This window comes from Octopus sinensis, linkage group LG10 (genome assembly GCF_006345805.1).
Source record: "Octopus sinensis linkage group LG10, ASM634580v1, whole genome shotgun sequence".
Lineage (NCBI taxonomy): Eukaryota > Metazoa > Mollusca > Cephalopoda > Octopoda > Octopodidae > Octopus > Octopus sinensis.
The window spans coordinates 52322012-52347286 of record NC_043006.1 but is presented as its reverse complement, the minus strand read 5'-3'; the positions used below and the strand labels follow the sequence as shown (position 1 = coordinate 52347286).

The 25275-nt window shown below is 33.2% G+C and overlaps 2 protein-coding genes across 9 annotated transcripts in view; one reads left to right on the top strand and one right to left on the bottom strand.

Moving 5' to 3' along the window:
• Positions 1-18926, top strand: part of LOC115216308 (protein jagged-1b-like) — a 122624-nt gene extending 103698 nt beyond the window's left edge. For 2 of the 5 annotated variants that reach the window (XM_036506674.1, XM_036506675.1), the window contains exons 3-8: positions 5728-5810; positions 10253-10420; positions 11541-11685; positions 14018-14137; positions 15720-16166; positions 18387-18926. In XM_036506674.1, coding sequence (XP_036362567.1) covers positions 5728-5810; positions 10253-10420; positions 11541-11685; positions 14018-14137; positions 15720-16166; positions 18387-18562 — 1139 coding nt within the window. In that variant the 3' untranslated portion in view covers positions 18563-18926. Of the gene's footprint in view, positions 1-5727; positions 5811-7982; positions 8066-10252; positions 10421-11540; positions 11686-14017; positions 14138-15719; positions 16167-18386 lie in introns of all 5 variants that reach the window. The other 3 variants (XM_036506672.1, XM_036506671.1, XM_036506673.1) reach the window with 2 other exon arrangements.
• The window catches only part of LOC115216219 (kinesin-like protein KIF28P), a 227286-nt gene that overhangs the window by 111680 nt on the left and 90331 nt on the right, over positions 1-25275 (bottom strand). Inside the window, exons 24-25 of one of the 4 annotated variants that reach the window (XM_036506666.1) lie at positions 22065-22203; positions 20025-20270 (exon numbers count right to left, since the gene is read on the bottom strand). In XM_036506666.1, the coding sequence (XP_036362559.1) occupies positions 20137-20270; positions 22065-22203 (273 nt within the window). In that variant the 3' untranslated portion in view covers positions 20025-20136. Of the gene's footprint in view, positions 1-20024; positions 20271-22054; positions 22204-25275 lie in introns of those variants that run through there. The other 3 variants (XM_036506667.1, XM_036506665.1, XM_036506668.1) reach the window with 3 other exon arrangements.

Sequence of the window (25275 nt, the reverse complement as noted above, 5' to 3'; positions counted from 1 at the left end):
TGCCGAAATTAGACATAATGTCCATAACCATTATATTTTTTTCAGAATACGCACGCTCCTCCAAAAAGGAGCGTGCGTATTGTGAAAAAAATATGATGGTTATGGACATTATGTCTAATTTCGGAATACTGGGCATTAGAAATTTTTTCGTTTGCCCTCATTTATAAGTTGTTTATAAATTTAACCTTTAAAGGTATTTTTTTATATGCTGGCCATTGATAAAATTATTCTGGGGAGGTTTTACGAAAAAATTTTATCTTACATTAAATATATATATATATACATATATATATAATTATATATGTATGTATATATTCATACACACACACACACATATATATATATACATACATATACGTACATACATAATATCTACATACATACATATACACACACAAGTATGTTTATATGTATTTATATATATATATATATATATATATATATATATTATATATATATATATATGCATATATATATATATACATATATTTATATTCATACATATATATTCATATATATATGTATACATACATACATGTATGAGAAAAAATGAGAATAATGTACCATATGTGATCAAATGGAGAATAATAGAAGGGTCTAAACCATACATGAATATGTCTAATAGATGTACGCTTTCCTTGGCCGAAAGGCCGCAGATGTTCTTTAGATCCGAGGTCAGCGATTTTTAGTGGATGTAAACACATGTTTAAATTTATCTTTAAAAACTGGGAGATTCCACCGATTCCTGATTGATTGGTCATTTTGCTCTCCTATCTTTCGTTATAACACCTAGGAATATAGATATAGTTTCTTCCTTCACTGTATCGATTTATATCTCATATTTATATCTACATTATATTTTTTCCATCCTTTTATATCCCTTTTGTAATTGCTACATATTATAAGTATAGACCATTATAACAGACACCATAGAGTTTACCCCACTTATAATTTTATGCAATTTATGTATATTGTATTTTTATGTACTTGTATAATTCATGTATTGTATATACTCGTATAGCCTTTGAATTGCGTGTAGATCTATATATATTTTATATATTGACTCATTTATAATTTAGCTTAATTTTCATAATTTTTATAATTTATAACTTTATCATTTTACTTTGTTTTTTTGTGTATATTTTCGAATTAAATACATTTGAAACCTTAATTGTTGGCTACCTGTAGTGGAATCTTCCATTAATATTGTTTGCTTTAGCGTCACATCTCGTCCGGTCCTCTATTTAAACTTCTTGGTTTCATTGAATAAGCAGCGCCTGATGAACGTATTTGCCTTGCACATGAAACTAGTAGTAACGCGTATAGTACATGCGGACTGAAACACATACATTAATATTGGACTCTCATTAGATGGAATATTCTTCTTGTTGACCTTTTTACGCAGATCAATTTACTATATATATATATATGCATATATATATATATATAATATATATATATATACATATATTTATATTCATACATATATATTCATATATATATGTATACATACATACATGTATGAGAAAAAATGAGAATAATGTACCATATGTGATCGAATGGAGAATAATAGAAGGGTCTAAACCATACATGAATAGCTCTAATAGATATACGCTTTCCTTGGCCGAAAGGCCGCAGATGTTCTTTAGATCCGAGGTCAGCGATTTTTAGTGGATGTAAACACATGTTTAAATTTATCTTTAAAAACTGGGAGATTCCACCGATTCCTGATTGATTGGTCATTTTGCTCTCCTATCTTTCGTTATAACACCTAGGAATATAGATATAGTTTCTTCCTTCACTGTATCGATTTATATCTCATATTTATATCTACATTATATTTTTTCCATCCTTTTATATCCCTTTTGTAATTGCTACATATTATAAGTATAGACCATTATAACAGACACCATAGAGTCTACCCCACTTATAATTTTATGCAATTTATGTATATTGTATTTTTATGTACTTGTATAATTCATGTATTGTATATACTCGTATATCCTTTGAATTACGTGTAGATCTATATATATTTTATATATTGACTCATTTATAATTTAGCTTAATTTTCATAATTTTTATAATTTATAACTTTATCATTTTACTTTGTTTTTTTGTGTATATTTTCGAATTAAATACATTTGAAACCTTAATTTGTTGGCTACCTGTAGTGGAATCTGCCATTAAATATTGTTTGCTTTAGCGTCCGTCACATCTCGTCCGGTCCTCTATTTAAACTTCTTGGTTTCATTGAATAAGCAGCGCCTGATGAACGTATTTGCCTTGCACATGAAACTAGTAGTAACGCGTATAGTACATGCGGACTGAAACACATACATTAATATTGGACTCTCATTAGATGGAATATTCTTCTTGTTGACCTTTTTACGCAGATCAATTTACTATATATATATATATATATAAATTCATCATCTGAAAGTTTCCAGCTCTGGTTCCTCTCCTGTTGCATGTACAGATATATACTGTATATACATATATACATATGTTGCATTTGATGTATTTAATATATTTGATATATTTGATATATCTATTGTATCTAAAGCACGATTGCTTTAATTTTTATATTTTATTGTTTTTATAAATTTTTTGTTATTTTATTGTTTATAATGTATTGTTTTTATGAATTATTGTTTTTATTTCTATATACACGCACACATACACACACATACGTACATATCCACGAACGCACATGCGCCTCCCACACACCACACACATACACACGCACACACACACACACATACACACGCACATACATACACACGCACACACGCACACACACACACATATACACACGCACACACATACACACGCGCGCACATACACACGCACACACATACACACGCACAGGAATGCACAGATATCAATCCCACACAATTCCACACACACACAGACACACATAACCCGACACACATCTCCACGTTCACACACACATATACACACGCGCGCACATACACACGCACACACGCACATACATACGCAATTAATACACGCACACACACATATACACACTTAATACATACACACACACACTAGCACAGGTTCGTACATATGCCTCCAACACACAATACACATACAGACAGGCACACATTTATACATACATGGGCAGAAATACACACGCACATACACGCATACACGCACGTAAGCACACCCACACTAGCACACGCACGCACATGTACACGCAATCACATACACACATGTACGCCTACACAAACCCCACGAAAAACCACACACACAATCCGCGCACACACGCATACACAAATTCACATACACACCCATGCATATACATACACACACAATATATGCATACACGCCGCACACACACATACACATGCACATATAGACACAGACACACATATATGCACACTCAAACATGCGTACACATACGCACGCACACACGCACATACACATTTACACGCAGATACACGTGTATGTACCCACATGCATACACGCGCAAGAAACGCCCCTATATACCCCCTACACAACCCCTCGTTCACACACACATATACACACGCACATACAACACACACATGCACACAAACAAAATACACACGCACATACTCATACATGTACATACGCACACCCGTGTATATACACACGCACATACAACACACACATGCACACGCAATAAACCCGCACATACCTCCCATACACACACAGCTCACCCTCGTACATACACGCACACAATTATACATACATGTACACACGCATATGCACATACAAGCACACATGCACACATACACAAAGGAAAATGTAATTACTCCCCACACACACAACCCCTACGCATACACACATACACACGCGAACACACATCTACATACATACACATACACACACTTCAAACAAAACACACACACACCTCATATACATACACGCACACACACATATTTCAAGCTACCAGAACCTTCCACTGACCATTTTCCTACGCACATGTGTAGGTAGACCAACAACAGGAGCCACACCTACTATAAATTCTTCCTATGACCTTAAACAATACTAAGCCCAACCACACACATAGATAAACAGCCACAACCACACACACACAGATACACAGACACAAGTGCTATCATTACACACACACACACGCACACGTAGACTTGCGCGCACGCACATACCCACACATACACACATATACCTCCTTCTCTTGCACTCTACAGTCTTTGAAAGAACTTTTTCTTCACCCATTCCCTTCCGGTCATTCAATATATGACCGCGTGTGTATCGTTGGCGATTTTCTTCCTCCGTCTTCCCTTCCTTGGACCTTTCCTTTTTCTATGTTTCTGACGAAGTTCTCCGCTTCAAACGTTAAATCCTCCTCTCTTCTTTCATTTCCTGAGCGTCCACAACAGCTACTTTATAGAATCCAGTTAGCTCAAGACATCATCAGGAGGAACCACGTCCGGTTTCGGCCCCTACTCCTCTACCGACGGTGTCTTCAGCTCTGGTGTTGGGTGCATGTCTTCTTTATTCTGTTCCCTGGCCTTTTCGATGTATACTTTCAAGACAAGAGGATGTTTTCCACTCTGTCTTCTTGTGAAGATAACTGGATAGCAATCCCAATTTAAATCATGCTACGAAATATGCCAGAATAATATTTTCCCGAGTTCCAAAAAGTGGCATGATGCATTTACATTTATTAAATTTCCAAGGGAGGCGTTATGAATTATTGGATGACTACGTTAAATTTATCCTAGATTTTCCAGTATATGCTTGTGAATAAAGTATTCATTACGTATTGAATAACGTTGCCAGCTAATATATACTAATCAGTCTAACCATTTTAACTAGGTTTTTTTCGTTTGTTACTGATTTAAATACTTATTGCTATCAAGCGTTCTTTGGAAGGATAAAACTCTGAAGGACGGATGACCAGTCTTGAAATATTATTATTATTATTGTTGTTGTTGTTGTTATTATTATTTACTTATTTATATATTTTGTATACGAAGATTATACTGTTTACTTTCCACAACATAGGCATTATAAACTGCAAACTTACTATATTAAGTTTATCACATATATATATATATATATATATATATGTGTGTGTGTGTATGCATTTATCAATGTGCAAGTGAGTTTATTTCGTAGCGATCGGTTCTACATGAAACTTTTATATGCAACGCAATATTTAATAGCGATATAGATCGTGAAATTCAAATGTGGGGGCAATTGGTTCCCTTAGGAGGGACTAGAATCATGTAAGATGATGCTAATTATGAAAGAAAGTGCTCAATATATCATCAGTGATGGCAGTAACAATGATGAGGCAAACGAATACTTAGACTTGATGCTAGAAAGAAGGAAATAAGAAGAGTAGTAACATAATATTGAAAAAGTGGAGTTTCACAATGCCCTCGGTAGATGTCAGCAAACATAACCAATTTATCTGAAACTGGGGACAAAAGAAGTCATATCTTCACATAACACACTAACGTACCTAGGTACTCAGATTTAGATATTACTCCTTATCACTTTCTCTCTCTCTCTCTTTCTACCTCTCTCTCTCTCTCTTTCTACCTCTCTCTCTCTCTCTCTCTCTCTCTTTCTACCTCTCTCTCTCTCTTTCTTTCTCTCTCTATCTCTCTCTCCATGTATGTATGTATATATATATATATGTGTGTGTGTGTATGTGTGTGTGTGTGTCTGTAAATTTTCACTCTCGTATCCCAATATAATTTCTGTTTCATTTTTTCAAATTAATTTTAGGTGATAATGTCATTGATCTAAATAAGGTATTTATCGGTACAGCACGTAATCCGATCACGTACCTGATTAGACAGCCGTTTCAGGTAAGTGTTTGGTTTTGGAATGAGATGTTTCTTAAAATATAATTTCTTAAGATTGTTAGTTTCATTGCGAGGAATTACAACCGTGTTTCGTGGTCTGCTACCACAACAGCTACTTTATAGGATCCAGTTAGCTCAAGACATCATCAGGAGGAACCACGTCCGGTTTCGGCCCCTACTCCTCTACCGACGGTGTCTTCAGCTCTGGTGTTGGGTGCATGTCTTCTTTATTCTGTTCCCTGGCCTTTTCGATGTATACTTTCAAGACAAGAGGATGTTTTCCACTCTGTCTTCTTGTGAAGATAACTGGATAGCAATCCCAATTTAAATCATGCTACGAAATATGCCAGAATAATATTTTCCCGAGTTCCAAAAAATGGCATGATGCATTTACATTTATTAAATTTCCAAGGGAGGCGTTATGAATTATTGGATGACTACGTTAAATTTATCCTAGATTTTCCAGTATATGCTTGTGAATAAAGTATTCATTACGTATTGAATAACGTTGCCAGCTAATATATACTAATCAGTCTACAATATGTACTAATCAGTCTAGCCATTTTAACTAGGTTTTTTTCGTTTGTTACTGATTTAAATACTTATTGCTATCAAGCGTTCTTTATGTGCTATATTGTGAGGAAGGATTAAACTCTGAAGGACGGATGACCAGTCTTGAAATTTTATTATTATTATTATTGTTGTTGTTGTTGTTATTATTATTTACTTATTTATATATTTTGTATACGAAGATTATACTGTTTACTTTCCACAACATAGGCATTATAAACTGCAAACTTACTATATTAAGTTTATCACATATATATATATATAAATAAATATATATATATATATGTGTGTGTGTGTGTGTGTTGTGTGTGTGTGTGTGTGTGTGTGTGTGTGTGTGTGTATGCATTTATCAATGTGCAAGTGAGTTTATTTCGTAGCGATCGGTTCTACATGAGACTTTTATATGCAACGCAATATTTAATAGCGATATAGATCGTGAAATTCAAATGAGGGGGCAATTGGTTCCCTTAGGAGGGACTAAAATCATGTAAGATGATGCTAATTATGAAAGAAAGTGCTCAATATATCATCAGTGATGGCAGTAACAATGATGAGGCAAACGAATACTTAGACTTGATGCTAGAAAGAAGGAAATAAGAAGAGTAGTAACATAATATTGAAAAAGTGGAGTTTCACAATGCCCTCGGTAGATGTCAGCAAACATAACCAATTTATCTGAAACTGGAGACAAAAGAAGTCATATCTTCACATAACACACTAACGTACCTAGGTACTCAGATTTAGATATTACTCCTTATCACTTTCTCTCTCTCTCTCTCTCTCTTTCTACCTCTCTCTCTCTCTCTTTCTTTCTCTCTCTATCTCTCTCTCCATGTATGTATGTATATATGAATGTATGTATATATTTCGTTGACCCTATATGCATGGCGAAAACCATCAACGTGTTCATATTTTGAAATATCTTAACTGAGGAAGATCTTGCGTAAGAGACGAATTTTTGGTTTATTTATTGCGCTACGACCTGAAACGTAGGTATTAAATGCCTTGAAAGTATCATCACTTGCTTTAATTTCATTTTTTTATATTATACAACTCCATGCCAGAACAAGCTAGCCAGACCTTATTCCATTTATACGGGGACTCTAACATGAATTTAAGATGGTTTCTTCTATTCGACCCCAGTCGGAAAATCTTGGTCATATGCACTGGTTTTAAGCATAACACGAAATATCAATACTCTGCCTAGATGAGTAAACATTACACATATCCAGAGAAATTTCCACATACGGTGGAATGATTATAATCTAGCGTAATTTGTACGAATGTAAAGACAAGGGTAATATTTTTCTTATTAGAGTGGCTTAGTATTAGAAAGAGACTTGATTCACAAAACATCACTAGAGATAACAGTAAGTCTCTGTACATGGAGACAGTGTAGTTTGGAGTTAATGCAGACAGTATACATGGAGAGAGTGCAGACAGTCTGGCCTGATAATATATCTACGTTATGTGTATATAACATCTTTATACTGGAGGTTAGAGAGAATGGGAAGGTTATATCATCTGTGTACTTGTGTGTGTCTGTAAATTTTCACTCTCGTATCCCAATATAATTTCTGTTTCATTTTTTCAAATTAATTTTAGGTGATAATGTCATTGATCTAAATAAGGTATTTATCGGTACAGCACGTAATCCGATCACGTACCTGATTAGACAGCCGTTTCAGGTAAGTGTTTGGTTTTGGAATGAGATGTTTCTTAAAATATAATTTCTTAAGATTGTTAGTTTCATTGCGAGGAATTACAACCGTGTTTCGTGGTCTGCTACCACAACAGCTACTTTATAGAATCCAGTTAGCTCAAGACATCATCAGGAGGAACCACGTCCGGTTTCGGCCCCTACTCCTCTACCGACGGTGTCTTCAGCTCTGGTGTTGGGTGCATGTCTTCTTTATTCTGTTCCCTGGCCTTTTCGATGTATACTTTCAAGACAAGAGGATGTTTTCCACTCTGTCTTCTTGTGAAGATAACTGGATAGCAATCCCAATTTAAATCATGCTACGAAATATGCCAGAATAATATTTTCCCGAGTTCCAAAAAATGGCATGATGCATTTACATTTATTAAATTTCCAAGGGAGGCGTTATGAATTATTGGATGACTACGTTAAATTTATCCTAGATTTTCCAGTATATGCTTGTGAATAAAGTATTCATTACGTATTGAATAACGTTGCCAGCTAATATATACTAATCAGTCTACAATATGTACTAATCAGTCTAGCCATTTTAACTAGGTTTTTTTCGTTTGTTACTGATTTAAATACTTATTGCTATCAAGCGTTCTTTGGAAGGATAAAACTCTGAAGGACGGATGACCAGTCTTGAAATATTATTATTATTATATTATTATTATTATTATTATTATTATTATTATTATTATATTATTATTATTATTATTATTATTATTATTATTATGATTATTATTATTATTATGATTATTATTATTGTTGTTGTTGTTGTTATTATTATTTACTTATTTATATATTTTGTATACGAAGATTATACTGTGTTTTATCTACAGGTGTTTACTTTCCACAACATAGGCATTATAAAATGCAAACTTACTATATTAAGTTTATCACATATATATATATATATATATGTGTGTGTGTGTGTGTGTGTGTGTGTGTGTGTGTGTGTGTGTGTGTGTGTGTGTGTGTGTGTGTGTGTGTGTGTGTGTGTGTGTATTAAAAAATAAACACACACACATATTTATGAAACTACAATCTACTCACTGATTACGTGTTGCATTTACTCACTGGAAGACATAACTGGATCTTGAGATTTATCGACCTCTGATCCAAAAGATATTATAGATAGATAGCATGTCTGTAGAACGATGTTATGAGGTTCTCGCGCTAACAATACTACAGAACTTGAGCTTATGACAAAAGTAGGAATGTAAAAAGACCATTGATGAGTTAAGACAGCAACATGCTGTATATCTGTTTCTACGAAAACTACAGTAGTGATCATATAGAAAACGAAGAAATCAGAACTGAAAGGTTGCTGTTTACAAATTTTTCTATTTTCCTTGCGTTGTTGAAAGAGAAGAAATGTGGGCGGCAGTTAGATTAGATGTTTTAATACTTCTTGGGAAAGGATAATATTGTGGTATTTCTTAGATTGTGACAGGCAGATCGCGACAGAATGGAAAGTCTGATAATAATAGCATTTACCTTTTCAGCTCACTATTTATCATATTGCTTCCTCCATGAGGTGTTACATTGGCCAACCGAAAAACTCTTCAGATGTTACCGACTTAAATGAAAACTGCTGGCCTTCGTGTCTAAATTAGAAGCGATTATTATAGACTGTTGGTTCATTGTTTTGCAGCAAGATCAGAGTCGGAGGCGATTTACTTGCTCGTGGGTAAATCAATTCATTTCCCTTATATCACTAATGCTTACGAAACAAGCATGAATATAAGAGCGTTCGCATTTTCCAAAACTGAGACCTTCTGACAACATAAGAACTAATATTACTGAGTTTACTGTTGTTATTTACATGTGTTATATAGGCGAAACAACGATCGTTCTTCTTCACAAATATATAAATCAACGCTATAATAACATAATAAAACATATATGAAGGTATTCACGATTATATATTATATTTTCAATAATCTAGATGTTTATTAATTAATGTATTGAATAACCTATAAATCTGCTATGCTATGCAAACCCACACGGGTGTGCGTGTGTGTGTGGGTACGTATATGAGAGAGAGAGCCACAGAGACAGAGAGAGGGAAAGAAAGAGAGAGTGTGTTTGCATTCTCGTTTATAATTTCATTGTTCTATCTGGTTGTACATATTTCCAATAATATATACCTTCAAACCTCTGTTTTCAGAAATTCGTTGTTTCGTTTACTGCAAAAAGCAACAACGAATTGATAGCCGATTACGTTTACCAAAGTGGTAGTCATTTGCCTCAGAGAAGCGTCGATGAAGCCAGGTATGAACTGATAACAACCCGTGGTAGTCAGAACCCTACTAGTCAACTGACATACCAAATTCGAGTAAGTACTTTAATCTCAGTTGCTTTGGAATATCTAGGTATTATGCTATGCCACCTATCTTAATTGATTTGAGCATTTCTCATTCTGATATGTGCTACTGCAGCAACACAGAGCTCTAAGCGAACAGCAAAAGCATCGATCGTCAAAGATCCTTGACAGCTCTTGCATTTCTTCTCTGTGTACATATGTATTCTAGGCCATGGACGTAGAGTATCATACGGTAGTTGATGTGCAGATGGTAGTGAAAATATCTGGCATTATTTTTATGTCCAATCTACCCTTAAAAATGTATTTTCAACATCTTTAGAAACTCAGAAATGATGCTATAAACCCGTGGCGAAGCCTAAAATCGAAACCTTACTGCTTAAGTAACTAGTAGCAACCCACACTTAGGTCAGTGACGTGCCTTGCATACCAACTAATCAGCTTGCAGAAATACCACTCCATATTATAGAATGTTCTGTTATGTTCCGCGGGTTCACTCTTAAACATTAGTTTATATAAGCAACAAGGCCGGCAAGCATTAGCGCAGAGGTTCGAGAAGGTCCAAGAAGCTGAATGAACACTTGATTCTTTCTCCTGCTCGGCCTGTGTTTAAAAGAATTTCTTTGTCAGCAATGCATTTTTCCAAGCACATAGCATAAACACAATATCTTCATCTCTCGCCACACAAATAAGTAACCAGCCAACACTTAGTCAAAACAAATCAAAGCCATACATAGGATGCACAGACTGAATCCTGTGTTAAAGAAATCGTCGACTATAACGAACAGAGTATTTCTTTCGCCTCTCACGTGAAGCTAGTAATTTCTGTTATTAACGTAACTATTAACTGCATTTGCTTATAAGTACACCACGATACTCTACTGGCACGTCATTATGTTATACTATAAATATTGGGGTATATTGCTGTATAAATAAATGTTAAACAACGTTAGTTGATTTTATTATGGAAAAGCACGCAGTCTTAATACCATACCTATATATAAAAACTCGTACACCAAAACCACCAACGTTTATATTTTTAAAGCGGTTCGTTTATGATCAAAATATCAGAATTCTTCTTTAACCTTTCTATTTTCCAAAGTCTTAGAATGTCCTTGTTGTTGTTATATTTCAGAGTTATTGCAGCCAAGGCTATTATGGTCCGAACTGTGCCATCAGGTGTGATATTCCCACCAGCGAGCAAACGAGGTTTCAGTGTGATGCTAACGGTCAAAAAGTCTGCAAGCCTGGTTTCTCTGGTCCATTGTGTAATATTAATGGTACGTGTATATTATTTCTGTCTCTTTACATCATGAATTCAAATCCCGCCTGGATCAGTTTTACCTTTCAGCTTCCAGGGACTCATAAAATGTGGACCAATTTCTTCTTAAAACAATTTTGGCCTTATGACGAATTTTAGTAAAAAAAAATATATATAGTCTTCAGTTATTTTGCTATTACGATTCTATTATTTTGTAATATCAAATGTTCATCTACGCAGCTCATTTGCATCATTTATTGTTTTGTTGTTGCTGCTTGTGTTGCTAATGTTGTTATTGGGCTCCGTTCGGATACATCTGTAAACTCAACATACTAATCTTCTGTTCATCAGTGTATTCTAGGTCCTTACTGTACAAGCATCATATAGTTTTTGATGCACATATAGCAGAACTGCAATGAAATATATTTTACTGGTTATTAATTTCACCCAATACGACTGAACAGACTGTTGAGGTAGAAACTACTAAGTATCGTGACATTTGTATGGTTTTTGTCTATATAACACAGAGAAATAGGACTATTTACACTGTTCTCCTACGGTGCGTAGATGGAAGTTTACATTTATTTCAATCAACACAAATGTTTCTATATTACCTGTTAAATTGAAGCATTATACTTCATGTTATACTGTTTCTAAAGATTTAAAGCTAAAGTTTTAATTTCTGTATAGATTGAAATGACGAGAACCCATTCTATTCATACGATTTTCTTTAAGATTAGCTAGCACTTCGATTATCGCGAATCTGATCCCTAGCACTTCAAATTCTTGATGATCTAAAGCTGAGTCATCGAAGTTTTTTTTTTTAACCCCATAAATACCATGATTATTCATGACATTTTTCTAATAAAAAAACAGTATTAATCCATGATGGATTAACTCCTGTTATTTTTATTTAAATAGCGTCTCTCTGAGCTGTGGTCAAGACAGAAGCACATGATTGCAAGCAAACAAACATTCGTTATTATACAGGGCTCCTGCTCCGTATAGCAGAAAGCTACGCTGCTATATAATACTTATTTACGGCGAAGCATTCTAATGAACGAGAGTTGAATATCTTTGTCATTATTCTCAATATATAATAAATGATGCTTTGACACCTTCACCTGTTGACTGACACGGTGTCCATTCCACTGGCAACTGCTCAATTCAATACAAAGTAGATAAATCTCTGTTAAAATATCAACAAATTCTCTTTTTGTGAGATTGTAAATACATTCCTGAAATAAATGTAGTTGATTCACTTTCATTTTATGGAATTGCATTATTTATATAAATAGAAAGAAAATATGTGCGTAAAAGATATGTATCGCCAACAGTTTTTCAGCTGATCTATGTCGCAGCTCTCCTTGTAAAAATGATGCGACCTGTGTCCCAATGGGCTCTACGTTTAGATGCATCTGTAAACAGGGATACACAGGACAATATTGTAATAAAGGAATTTACTTTTTTTCTTATAACTTGTAAACTTTATTTGTAGGAATTTGTGACACTTTTTAATCCTAATAATCGGAAAATTATCAACATGTATTTTATTTTAGCTATAACAATGCTGTTAATTGAATCTATTTCATAGAATAAGCTCTTTTCAACGTGGACATCTTTAACATATGTACTCTCAGATTTGCACCTCTAAATACATTAGATATTTATACAGCATTCCGTCTGGTTCTACATGTATTCCACCTGCTTGTGTGTTATGTACCTCCTCAAAAATATTCCAAGTAGTGGTTATTTGGTCATTTGTTTAACTGGACAATAATAATTCGTTGTGAGTGAAAAATAAAGCTCTTGGTAGTTGAGGTGTTAACCCATTAGTGCCCAAACTTCTTTATTTGATTTATACCAAACATCTCTTTTATACAACATTATCTATACAAAATATATTTTTTTTAAATTATTACAATATTTAAAAAACACTCCAGTCTTCATGGCTAAAATACAGGTGTTGCAGAAATATAATAGATTATCTTTCTGGTCCTAAAAGAAGTACTATGGGTGCTAATGGTGGTTAAAAGTTGATTTCTAGTACTAGTTTCATTAATACCATGTAGATATGAGTGGATAATTAACACGTTAAAATAAATGGAAGTAAACATTTAAAAGTAGATAGGCATCTAACTGTCGAACAATTTTTTGTTAGCTACATGTTTTTAAGCAGGTGGAATTTAACTGCAAATATAGTTGAGAAGGTGTTAATAATAGTCCCTAAAAAATCTAGCAATGAAAACATGCATTATATTGCAATACCTCTGGTGTTATTTTAAACTGGAATGAGTTTTCAGAACAAAGTTTAATAAAGCGAAAAATGGGTTAATATTGATTTATCTTAGGGATCGGCGAATGCGAGCTGACGACGGCTCCTTGTTTAAATGGAGGTACGTGCGTTGAAGAAATTAATGGCTATTTCTGCAGATGTGCATATGGTTATACGGGACCCAAATGCGAGACTGGTAAGAATCATGAATTTCTATTTGAATTTACAACACTATGATAAACTAATGCCAAAATTTCAGCAAATGTAAGTATTGCAAACAATTTAGACATCAAGTTCCATGGTAAACTGAGAAAGGCCAACACACTCTAAAGATATATCTAATCAAAAATATGAAAAAGGAGAAAACAAATACTGCTTTCAATTGATTTGAATTCTATCGTCAATATAAATAATTTCAGCAGCTTTATAGCGACTTATTAATTTACTAAATGAAATTGTTTTTCAATTTCAAATTAGAAATATCTTTCTACTAAAATCATTTTCCTTCTTCATATATAAAGCCACATAAAAAATGTGTGACCTATCTCTTTATTTTGTTGGAAGACTAAATCGGTAAGCGATAGGATATTCTCAGACTAGAAGATACAGGAGGTTGCTAATACAGTAATCTCTCGCCATATCGCGGATCACCCATTACAGTTTATTTTTCGAGCTTACGTCGATTCCTCCGTAGTGTTGTTTTGCATTTACAACATAAATGCATTTATAAAATAAATATATAAAAATTATAAAAATAATAATAAAAATATACAGTGCTGCTCCTTCTTCGTAGATTTTCACCTATCGATGGCGGTTTTGGAATGTCAAATACGCGATAGTCGAGGTATTACTGTACATCACATTAACATTCGTGAGGTAAAAGGTCTTTATAATTACTGTTTGTAATATGATGATCGGGTTTAAGAGGTAGAAGCGGGATTTGGAGTGGAACACGTAAGCATGACACGTGTGCAACTCGGAGATGTGAGGAAAAAGGTTCATCTAGCAAGTTAAGAATTTCACTATTAAAGCTAAAAACGAACTAGCCAGTGGTTAGATTTGAAGATTTCTAATAAGCTGGAATACATCTATAAGCATACAAAGAAGTCAGAGATTAATGGTGTCCAACATAGATATGAGAGACACATTCCATACTGAGTGAAATCTGGATCTCACATAACCTAATTTCTACCAGTAAATAAAGCCTATATTCGCAATTGTATTGAATACCACATCGTATATTAATTTCGGCATTGGGATTACATAGTACAAAAAGATATTTAGAAAAGTAAAACACAAAAATCATTCAAACGAAGTGAAATATATTATCATTGTCTGGCAGTCGTTTTCTTAATACATCTTTATTTCTATTATCAGATGTTTTTTTCTTAAATACATTTCTATTTGAGGATCATTTTTGACGTTTTGTAGATGACCTGTAGGCTGAATTAGTAATTGTAAATCAATCGTGCTGATCGGTAGTGATTTTTACTCCATAACGATAATACTGTATTAAACAGGTCTGCCATAGTTATAGTTACTTATAAGACGTCTTAAGTGTGCTAGCATTGTAACCGAGTTGTAATTTAGAGCAGAATGAAAAACACACACAACATTATCTTATTTACAAAACTGAATAATTTTGTGTTTGTATTTAAGTAAGGCATTTATGGATTTAGTGAATGTTGTTTTATTAAATAGTAAATCAAGTAGATTTATTCTGTTAATTTGTTTTTGTTTTGAATTTAATCTGTTAATTTATTTCTTTTTGAATCTAGTTATTTCAGCATGTTTGTCAGCACCTTGTATGAACGGTGGTCGATGTTCGAATGCAGGTACCTCATTTGAGTGCCATTGTCTTCCTAACTTTTACGGTCCTCGTTGTCAATTTGAAGATAAATGTCGCTCAGTGACTTGCCTCAACGGTGGCACATGTGTTATAACTAACTTTGTTGCGAAATGTATTTGTCCACAAAGCTGGACTGGACAGAGATGTGAGATTCCAATCAATCAATGCACTCCAAATCCTTGTCAAAACAACGGCTACTGTCACAATCTTGGATTAGGTGGCTTCGTTTGCGATTGTGTTAATGGATGGTCTGGCAAGTTTTGTAATGACAGAAATTGTCCGTCTCGCCCTTGCCTTAACGGAGGAACCTGCATCCGAAATGCCAACCTGATACGTTGCCGATGCCCATTTGGCTTTAAAGGAAAATATTGTGAAGGTAAGCATAGCTGTTTAATGTTACATTATTTGCGCTAGTAAACCGAATCCCTACTTCGATTTTGATTTCTAGCGACCACCTTTTCGCTTTACTTAGGTCATTTATGCGTTCAAAAATTGTATGGACATTAATTAGAATATACAATTCCTTATTTCTATCTTGTCAAGAAATTAATGTAAAGCTAAAATACTATCAAACATAATTTCAATATTTAACAATTTTAAAACTTTTAATAACTTTGATAATCAGATATTCGAAATTTAGATTTTTCTTCGTGAATTTCTTATACAGTTCTGAAATTTTGAAAAGTTCCTGATGTTCTTGAAATCAGGCTACTTAGTCGGTCATTACCTTCTTCCAGCCTCTGGAAACGACCAGTTCAAATCGCTTTTGTTTATTGCACGTATAAAACTTTCATTTGAATATCAGTGGAAAAATTTGTCTCCGTTGAACTTTTAAATTGTCTTTCTGCTTTGAATAAGAATAGAACACATAAAACAATAAACAGATATACTAAGTTAACTGTATTAAAGGAACTGACGGAAATATATCAGCGAAGCATTCCGCTTACAAAAGCAAATATCAGAAGTGAACTTGCAGCTACTGGATTTATCTCATCTCCCTTACAACTTTTTCTTTTTAAATTTTTAATATTCTTTTTTATTCTAAACACGAGGCCCGAATAATGGGGGAAGGGGGATTGTCGATTATATCGACCCCAGTACGCAACTGGTGCTTAATTTATCGACCCCGAAAGGATGAAATGCGAAGCCGACCTCGGCATAATTTGAACTCAGAACGTAAAGACGGACAAAATACCGCTAAACATTTCGCTTGGCGTGCTAACATTTCAGCCAATTTTTAATTTAAAATATTACTTGAAGAATTTTTGTTTCTTAATCCAAGATTAATTTTAGTTGATAAGCGTTTCCCAATTCTGAGACATATGGTTTATGACCATTTTTATCTCATGAAAGCATCAATTAAACTTCCTTTTCTGGGTAATATGTGTGCTTGTAATTTTGTTATTAGTGTGCTATGTGTTTGTGTGTGTACGAACTTATATACTTTTTACAAAAAATTATCAAGTTAATAATTTTTCTTCAAAACACAAAAAACAGGAAAGAAAAATATATATTCGTTTTGAAATTTCTCATGTCAGTTCAGTGAATATGCAAATATATTTTAGTCACTGACTAAGATGATTTAACTCTTCCTCATGCTTTATCGTCATCAGTCGTTCTCACCAAGAGTCCATGTGATCCTTGCGGGTCTGTATAAGATTCTTTTGTTAAAAAATATGTGCTATAAATCGGTTATATTTCTACAATGCACAAAACATTTTAACAATCTTTTTATACAATTCCTAATATGATTTAATGATAATAATATAATAGGATCTTTTAAACATGAAATGTTTGCCAGGGTCTACCTGAATGAAATAGGAATCAGAGAGGTCCATAGACGAAAAATGGTTGAGAAACACTAATCTAAATGAATTGAGATGAGAGTTGACAAAGATGATTTTATTTGGTTTATTTTTGTGGTGGTGGTGTTTATTTTCATTTTAGTGTATAGAACTTACACACCTATTATGCATTATCTTCTGATTAATACACACTTGTACGTGTGTGTGTATGTATTTGTGTTTTTAAGATTTATCCATGTGTAATGAAGCTGTGTTGTTATGTAGAATTGTTTGTTTTTATTAAAGAGATAAAAAGGCACCAGTCTCTCTTACGAAATGATTTGGGTTTCCAAAAGTAGTTAAAGCAATCTATCATTATTGTTTTAATATCTCTTTTTCCATGCTTGCATAGGTCAGGCAGCTAGATAAGACCTTGCAGCTGTCAGATTTTCTACAGTTGAATACCTTTTTTGCTGCCAACCCACACCTGCCTCCATGTAAAAAAATATTTCCTGATAGCCAGACATGGTTTTACAGGATACTGGAAATGAATAACACTGCTTCTATGAAAGTGACACTCATGTATAAACAGTCATGCAGTAGCAAGACCAGGAGACACAATCATGCATGCACACACACACATACATATACATACATGTATGCACATATTCATACATGTACACATACACCCCTCATGTTGCCAGTCTCATCAATTAAATAAATGTGATCATCAATAAATATTTACTTAATCATCAATTATATATAATTAAAATTCATTTATTTGACAATTTTGTTCATATTTTTTTCACTAGGCTTCAAATGTCCTGAACCTTCAGGTCTTTTCCCTGATCCACAAAGCTGCAGACATTTTTATCAATGTGACTGGAGTATTGCCTACAGAAAGGATTGCCCTGGAAACTTGCACTTCAACAAAGTCTTGAAAGTGTGTGATTGGCAATACAGAGCCGACTGCAATATTAGAAAATAAACAAGGAAACAGAATTTCTATTATTCCAAATAATTTCCCCTGTAGTATGAGAATATGAAGAATCCATTCTACCATATGATAATGACGGTTTTAATTTGCACATATGCTAATGAATATTGGTTTTCTGCAGTGATTATTTTCTTTCTAAACATACATATATATGTTTCATCTTTAATGTATTAATATTCCTGTCTAATTCATATGCTTTATCCTGTGGTTCTTTGTCACAATTCTTCTGGAAGTGTTTGCAACCAAATTTATGCACTACATATCCAATAAATGAAACAACAGAACCCATTTCAGATTAGATGAATTAATATTGCTATGAAAATGAAATAAACAAATTATCAGGCTAATTTTAACAGTATGTCTTTGTTTTTTCTTGCTTTTTTGCCTTTATTTCTCTTTACATATTTTCCCATCCTTTCCAATCAAGTTTTCTTTGTTGTTTCTTCAGACATGTCTCTGTCACATAAATATCAGAACCAGTGCTGAGATCACAAGATGATAGGTATTTTGAACACAGTTACTCTATATTTTTTCTGAATAAACTTTAATATACTATACAGACAGATTTAAATATATAAGCAATTATGATTTTGCATACTCCACCATACAATTAGTTTACAACAAAGAAGCTCCCACTGTTAGGCACTAAATCTTTCTCACATTACATTATTCAATACGTAGAAACACATATTAAACAATGCAGTCTAGTCCTGGATATGCATTGTCTTAACAAAGAAATTGTCAAGTGTATCTGAACTGTTTTTAGTTATTGGTCTATTGGATGAGGACTGACTTGAGGTTTCATAACCAAAACAGGACAATTTGCTTATGAAGAGGCTTTTGCCATTCATTGTGTTTTACTGTTTTTGCGAAGGACAGTAGTTACCATGTTGATAACTGTCTATAAAATGTAAAAATCTGTTATCATTGTGCCGCAGCAGTTGATCAATTGCACATTATAAGATAGAATCATTAGTAGTGATACAATTTCTGTAAGAGACATTACCAGCTGGAAAACAAGCTTTTAGATTGATAACAACATGTTTCAGTAAAACTTTCCTAAAGCGGGTACCTTGGAGAATTTACCACTGTTGGCACCAGGATATAGACAGTCTGATTATTTTTATGACAAAAATTCAAAAAGTGTAGTGATATTCTATTTCAAAAAGTGTAGTGATATTAATTCAAATTAATGTTTTTCCAGTTTCCATTGATCACTCGGTCGATTGATTACTGGATTGGTGAATGAATGGATGGAGGGAGGGGTACGTGATTGGGGAGAAGAAGGATGAACACGTACATTCGTACATACATACAAATATGAATGGATGGATAAATATATGCATTCATGCATACATATATGTGTATGCATGCATTCATATAGAAAAGTTAAATAAACAACACATATCAACCAATAGTTTTCAAACATAAATTCATTTCATTTCAAGAGAACATAGATGAATTGACATATCTGATGCATTTGAGAAAAATAATTTCAGCTGGATATTGTAAAAATAGTTCAGTTCATATATCAAAAACTTCAAAATTTCCTCTTCTATTTTACTTTAAATAATTTCACATGAACTTGAATTATTTACAGGTTTAGTATTTTCTATTCTCAGATCACGAATAGATACTTTAGAACTGGAGATTTTATCTGCATGAGTTAAAGATTTGGATGTACTGCCATGATCATCATCTACAAAAGAAATTAGGTTTTTAAAGTTCTTATAATATAAATGTAAATTGATTGACCCTTTAGCATTCAGATTACTCTGTCAAATGTAATGTTTATTTATTCATATTGCTTTGAATTAATCATGTATTATATTGTTTATTTTTAAAGGGACATTGTAGGATAAGTGTGACAGGCCAGATTTGGCCAGTTTGAACATAAATCAGGTGGCTGCTTTATATGCTAAAGGGTTGATTTTCTTACTATCAAAAGAAAAAACAGTGAACATATTCCAATATGTAAATAGCATGAACAATTTGTCTCACCAAATTGCTCAAATTATCTAAAAGTAAATTTTATAGCAAAGCTGATATTTTCTTAGTCATACTAAATAGTAAATAAAAATGAGGACATCAGAATACAACTAGTCAGGTTTAATCAAAGATTTAAAAGTTAGCCTGTGGGCATTTTTATATGATATTCACAGGTCTAACTTATTTTGCATGCTGATGATTCTAATAATCATTTTGATCTCAATGGCTCTTAATTTCTTCTGTTTCGTCTATGTTTACACAAAAGTGAAAACTGTAATACTGAATTGCAGATATGTCAAACACAACATTCCAACAAATGAGAAGCAAGTAAATAAGTCCCCTCTGTTGTAGTTTTATTTTCAATAAATAGCAGCAAAAATCTTCTTTAAATCATATATTAACTTGAAAACATGAATGATGATTAAGTTGGGTTGATCTATATGACAAAGGCAATACAAAATGAATAAGGCTGTGCAGCCAAGTAATACACTGCAGTGAAATAAACCAACAACGTATCTTGTTTCAATCATTCGACTGAGGCCATTTTGATGCACTGCCTTGATGGCTTTAGTCAAACAAATTGTCTCCAGTACTTTTTTTTTAAGGCTGGCACTTATTTTTTATTGGTCTTTTGCCTAACTGCTAAGTTACAGGGATGTAAATAAACCATAACAGATTTCAGATAGTGGTGTGGTGGAGTAGATGAACAAAAACAAACACATTGGCAAGATATCTTGAAATAATACTGAATAATAACATTCATGCATGCACACACACACACACACACACACACATGTACGTACGTATGTACGTACGTACGTACGTACGTACGTACGTACATACATACATACGTACATACATACATACATACATACATACATACATACATACATACATACATACATACATACATACATACATACATACATACATACATACATACATACATACATACATACATACATACATACATACATACATACATACATACATACATACATGAATGACTGGCTTCCATACTATTTATCAGATTTACTCTCGAGGTGTTGGTCATCTCAGGGCTAGAGTAGAAAACTCCTGCCCAAGGTGCTGTGCAGCAGGACTGAATCCAAAATCATATGGCTGCAAAGTAAGCTGCTTAGCCAAACGGTAATTCCAGCAAATATCAGCGTGAGTAAATAACATATACAAGTATAAAAGATATGAAGAGGCAAATGACATTTTGTTATACAAGAAACATTTTTGCACTTTAAGTGTTCAAAATCATTAATATCAGTGAGTAAGTTCCATAATCCAAGATACATCAAATTATCTTCATTATTAAACATCTCCATTATGTTATGAGGCCAAGTCATTTTAACATAGCTGATCTCTTGCTAACTTATACAGTCAGAAGAAATTGCATACATTCATTATAGAATACTGCCACTTCATGCAGGACTGAGTTCTTACCTTGTAGTATAAATAAAGAAATACACATTCTCCCATACATACCCCTATTTACCTTTCTCCTGTGAAATCAACTGAAGATTTGCATCTATCTCCTGTTGAGTTGTTGATTCAAATAAACTTTTTATTAGCTTTAAAGAGAGCTTCGTTTTCTCATGTTTTTCTGCTAATTCAATCATCTGTTTTATGGCATCCTGTTAAAGAAACAAGAAAAGCCATACTTTAATATACTTTTAAAGTTTTTCCCAAATCTTGAAACTTCGATATTTAATTTTATATTTATTTATGTTTTTCCTCAAAAGGGTATAATTTCAATTCCTAATATTAGTACATGTTAGAAGGAAGTCATTTACACAGTACTTCACTGATATTTATCAAATCCAAAGCATTGAAAAACAAAAGCAATGACAACCGGACATATTTTTCATTTATTTAGTTTATATCACAATTGGTGTCTTGTCCTGATATGAAGAGATAGTTCCATGTTGATAAGTCTGAATTGATGAGCACACTTCCAGTCACAGCTGTTTTTCTCTTTCAGCTCTGTAAATTTATGCCTTGTCTCTATATAAGTAAATACTTGTCTAGATAAGGAAGATCTGTAGAGATGGTCAAAACTGGACACGACTTATGGTTTTCAGATTTGCTCCACTTAGTTCTGAGTTCAAATCCTTCTGCAGTCAACTGATTCTTTTTACTGGAACTAATCACTTTGCTAATCTGAAGAAACCAACAGCTTTTACAAACTTTTTACAAACATATAGACACACAGACACACACACATATATGTGTATATATATATATATATATATATATTATATATATATGTATGTATGTATATATATATATGTATATAGATATGTGTGTGTGTATGTCTGTATGTATGTATGTATGTATGTATGATGTATGTATGTATGTATGTATGTATGTATGTATGTATGTATGTATGTATGCATGCATGTATGTATGTATATAATTAAGAGAAATAACCTCCATTAAGCAATTCAATACTGAAAGACATTATTTATACCATATAGAAAAAATTTGAATATGCTATAATAAATATTCAAAAATCAATAAATTAAATAAACATTAAATTGACTACGCGTGTTTTGTGACTATATCTTCAAATCGATAATAATAAAATTAATATTATTAAAATTCGAAATAATAACTATAGAATAAATAGATATAAATATGTATTTTAGCTGTGAAAATAATAAAATGTATTTTAGCTGTGAAAATAAGAAATAAACTAGATGTAATATACCATTTACTGGAAAATTCTAAATTCATGATATTGAGGCAAAGGAAAATTACTCATCTTGGACGATAATAAGAAAACAGGATGGCACAAAGAACAACTGGTTAAGAAACGCTGTTAGAAATAGCAGTCAAAACACCCTAGTTGAAAGAAGAAATAACGAGTAGCGAACTCGGAATTTTTTTCAATAGCAGAAGATGAAAACAGAAGAATTATGGCCAATGGTGTGAATAATCCAGGTGGCATGCAGGAAAATTTTCTGTCCATGTGAAATCTGGAGAAAATCCTGGTAATATTTTTTCTTTTTTTTATAAGCAAGAAGAAAATTCTCTGGGACACTGTGTCTTCGAATGACTGAGTTGTAAGTTCGATTACAACCTGAGGAAAAATGATTTGCAGTTTCCCTCTTGAAAATGGTGCCAAAATTTTCCTGATGAAGAAGACAATATGGCGACAAGAAACATCAGTGGTGTTCCTATATGATGAGAGGTGATTTGGTTGCATAGCCAAAGTCACAAAGGAGAAAAGGGTATACGTATTCATTGGTCTGTATTTGCTTGGTGTCCACCATTTTAGAGGAATAAGTCCATTTCCCATGTTGGGTTACCATTTTAGAAGTCTGTGCTCATGCTGGAGTCACCATTTTAGATGGTGTTGGTCATCGTTGAGCCACCTAACATGACTCTCAGAAGGCTGTAATCTCGCTGGTAGTAAACCCAGGTGACATGTTTATTGTGGCCACACGCAAAAAACAACAACAACATGAGGATGTAGTACATGTAAAGTATTAGCAGATGCCCAGGGAAGGAAAGAAAGATGGTTTAACGTTTTGACCAAACATACTTCTTCAGAAACAGAGTAAAGTCCAATAGAAAGGAAGACATGGGAAGAAAATCACCAATGATTTACATGTGGTTATATATATATATATATATATAGTCAATAATAAAAGGGTAAAACTAATTAATTATTAATTAATTTTACCAAGTAGTGTTCAGTATGTAAAAAGACCATTTACGGTATATTTGAAACATTACATTATAAAAATAGGGTTCAGTAAAATAATTTACTTTACCACACACCAAACTTTTTAGAAATAGCAGCCAAAAATCTTAGCTATTTCTTCTACTGTAAGAAAAATCTCCCAGACAATGCATACTCAAAAATAACTCACACAGGTATAGAGGGAAAAATAACGAAAGGTCACACGTCTATAAGATTACCTGAGAACAGGCCCGTTTCTGGATTAGTTGATTATAAAGATCAGCACTTCCTTCGTCAGCTCAAAGATTTCTTAGATTTGGATTTGAAAGTACTAAAAATTAAACATACCCGTCTGGTATGAGTAATCCCAGACAAACCATATTAGACTGCCAGTACCAACGAATTCAAAAATACAAGTGAGGCCTCGCATTCGTCCCCTTCCTCCCACGTGGGTTACAGAGTGATACATTTCTACAGAGAGAACTGTAGTTAAAATTTCAGGGAGAGAGAATTATATTGTCAATAATAAAAGGGTAAAACTAATTAATTATTAATTAATTTTACCAAGTAGTGTTCAGTATGTAAAAAGACCATTTACGGTATATTTGAAACATTACATTATAAAAATAGGGTTCAGTAAAATAATTTACTTTACCACACACCAAACTTTTTAGAAATAGCAGCCAAAAATCTTAGCTATTTCTTCCCATACTGAACACTACTTGGTAAAATTAATTAAAAAAACAGACAATGTTACACAAATATAAATACAATAAAAAATACAATAAAAATAATAACAGGACATAACAACAGGTGTCTTTCTACTAAGGACGAATTGAATTAAGCTGGTGCATATGGAAATGAAGCCTTACAGCAGAGATACAAAACTTTCACAATAACAGAGAAGAATATTGATGTTGCACGGACAATGGTCAGACCAAGAAAGAAAGGGCAGGCTTGGCTCAGTCACGTGGAAAAGAAGAGAGAGAAGTAGATGCAGAGGGACAGAAGAATTAAG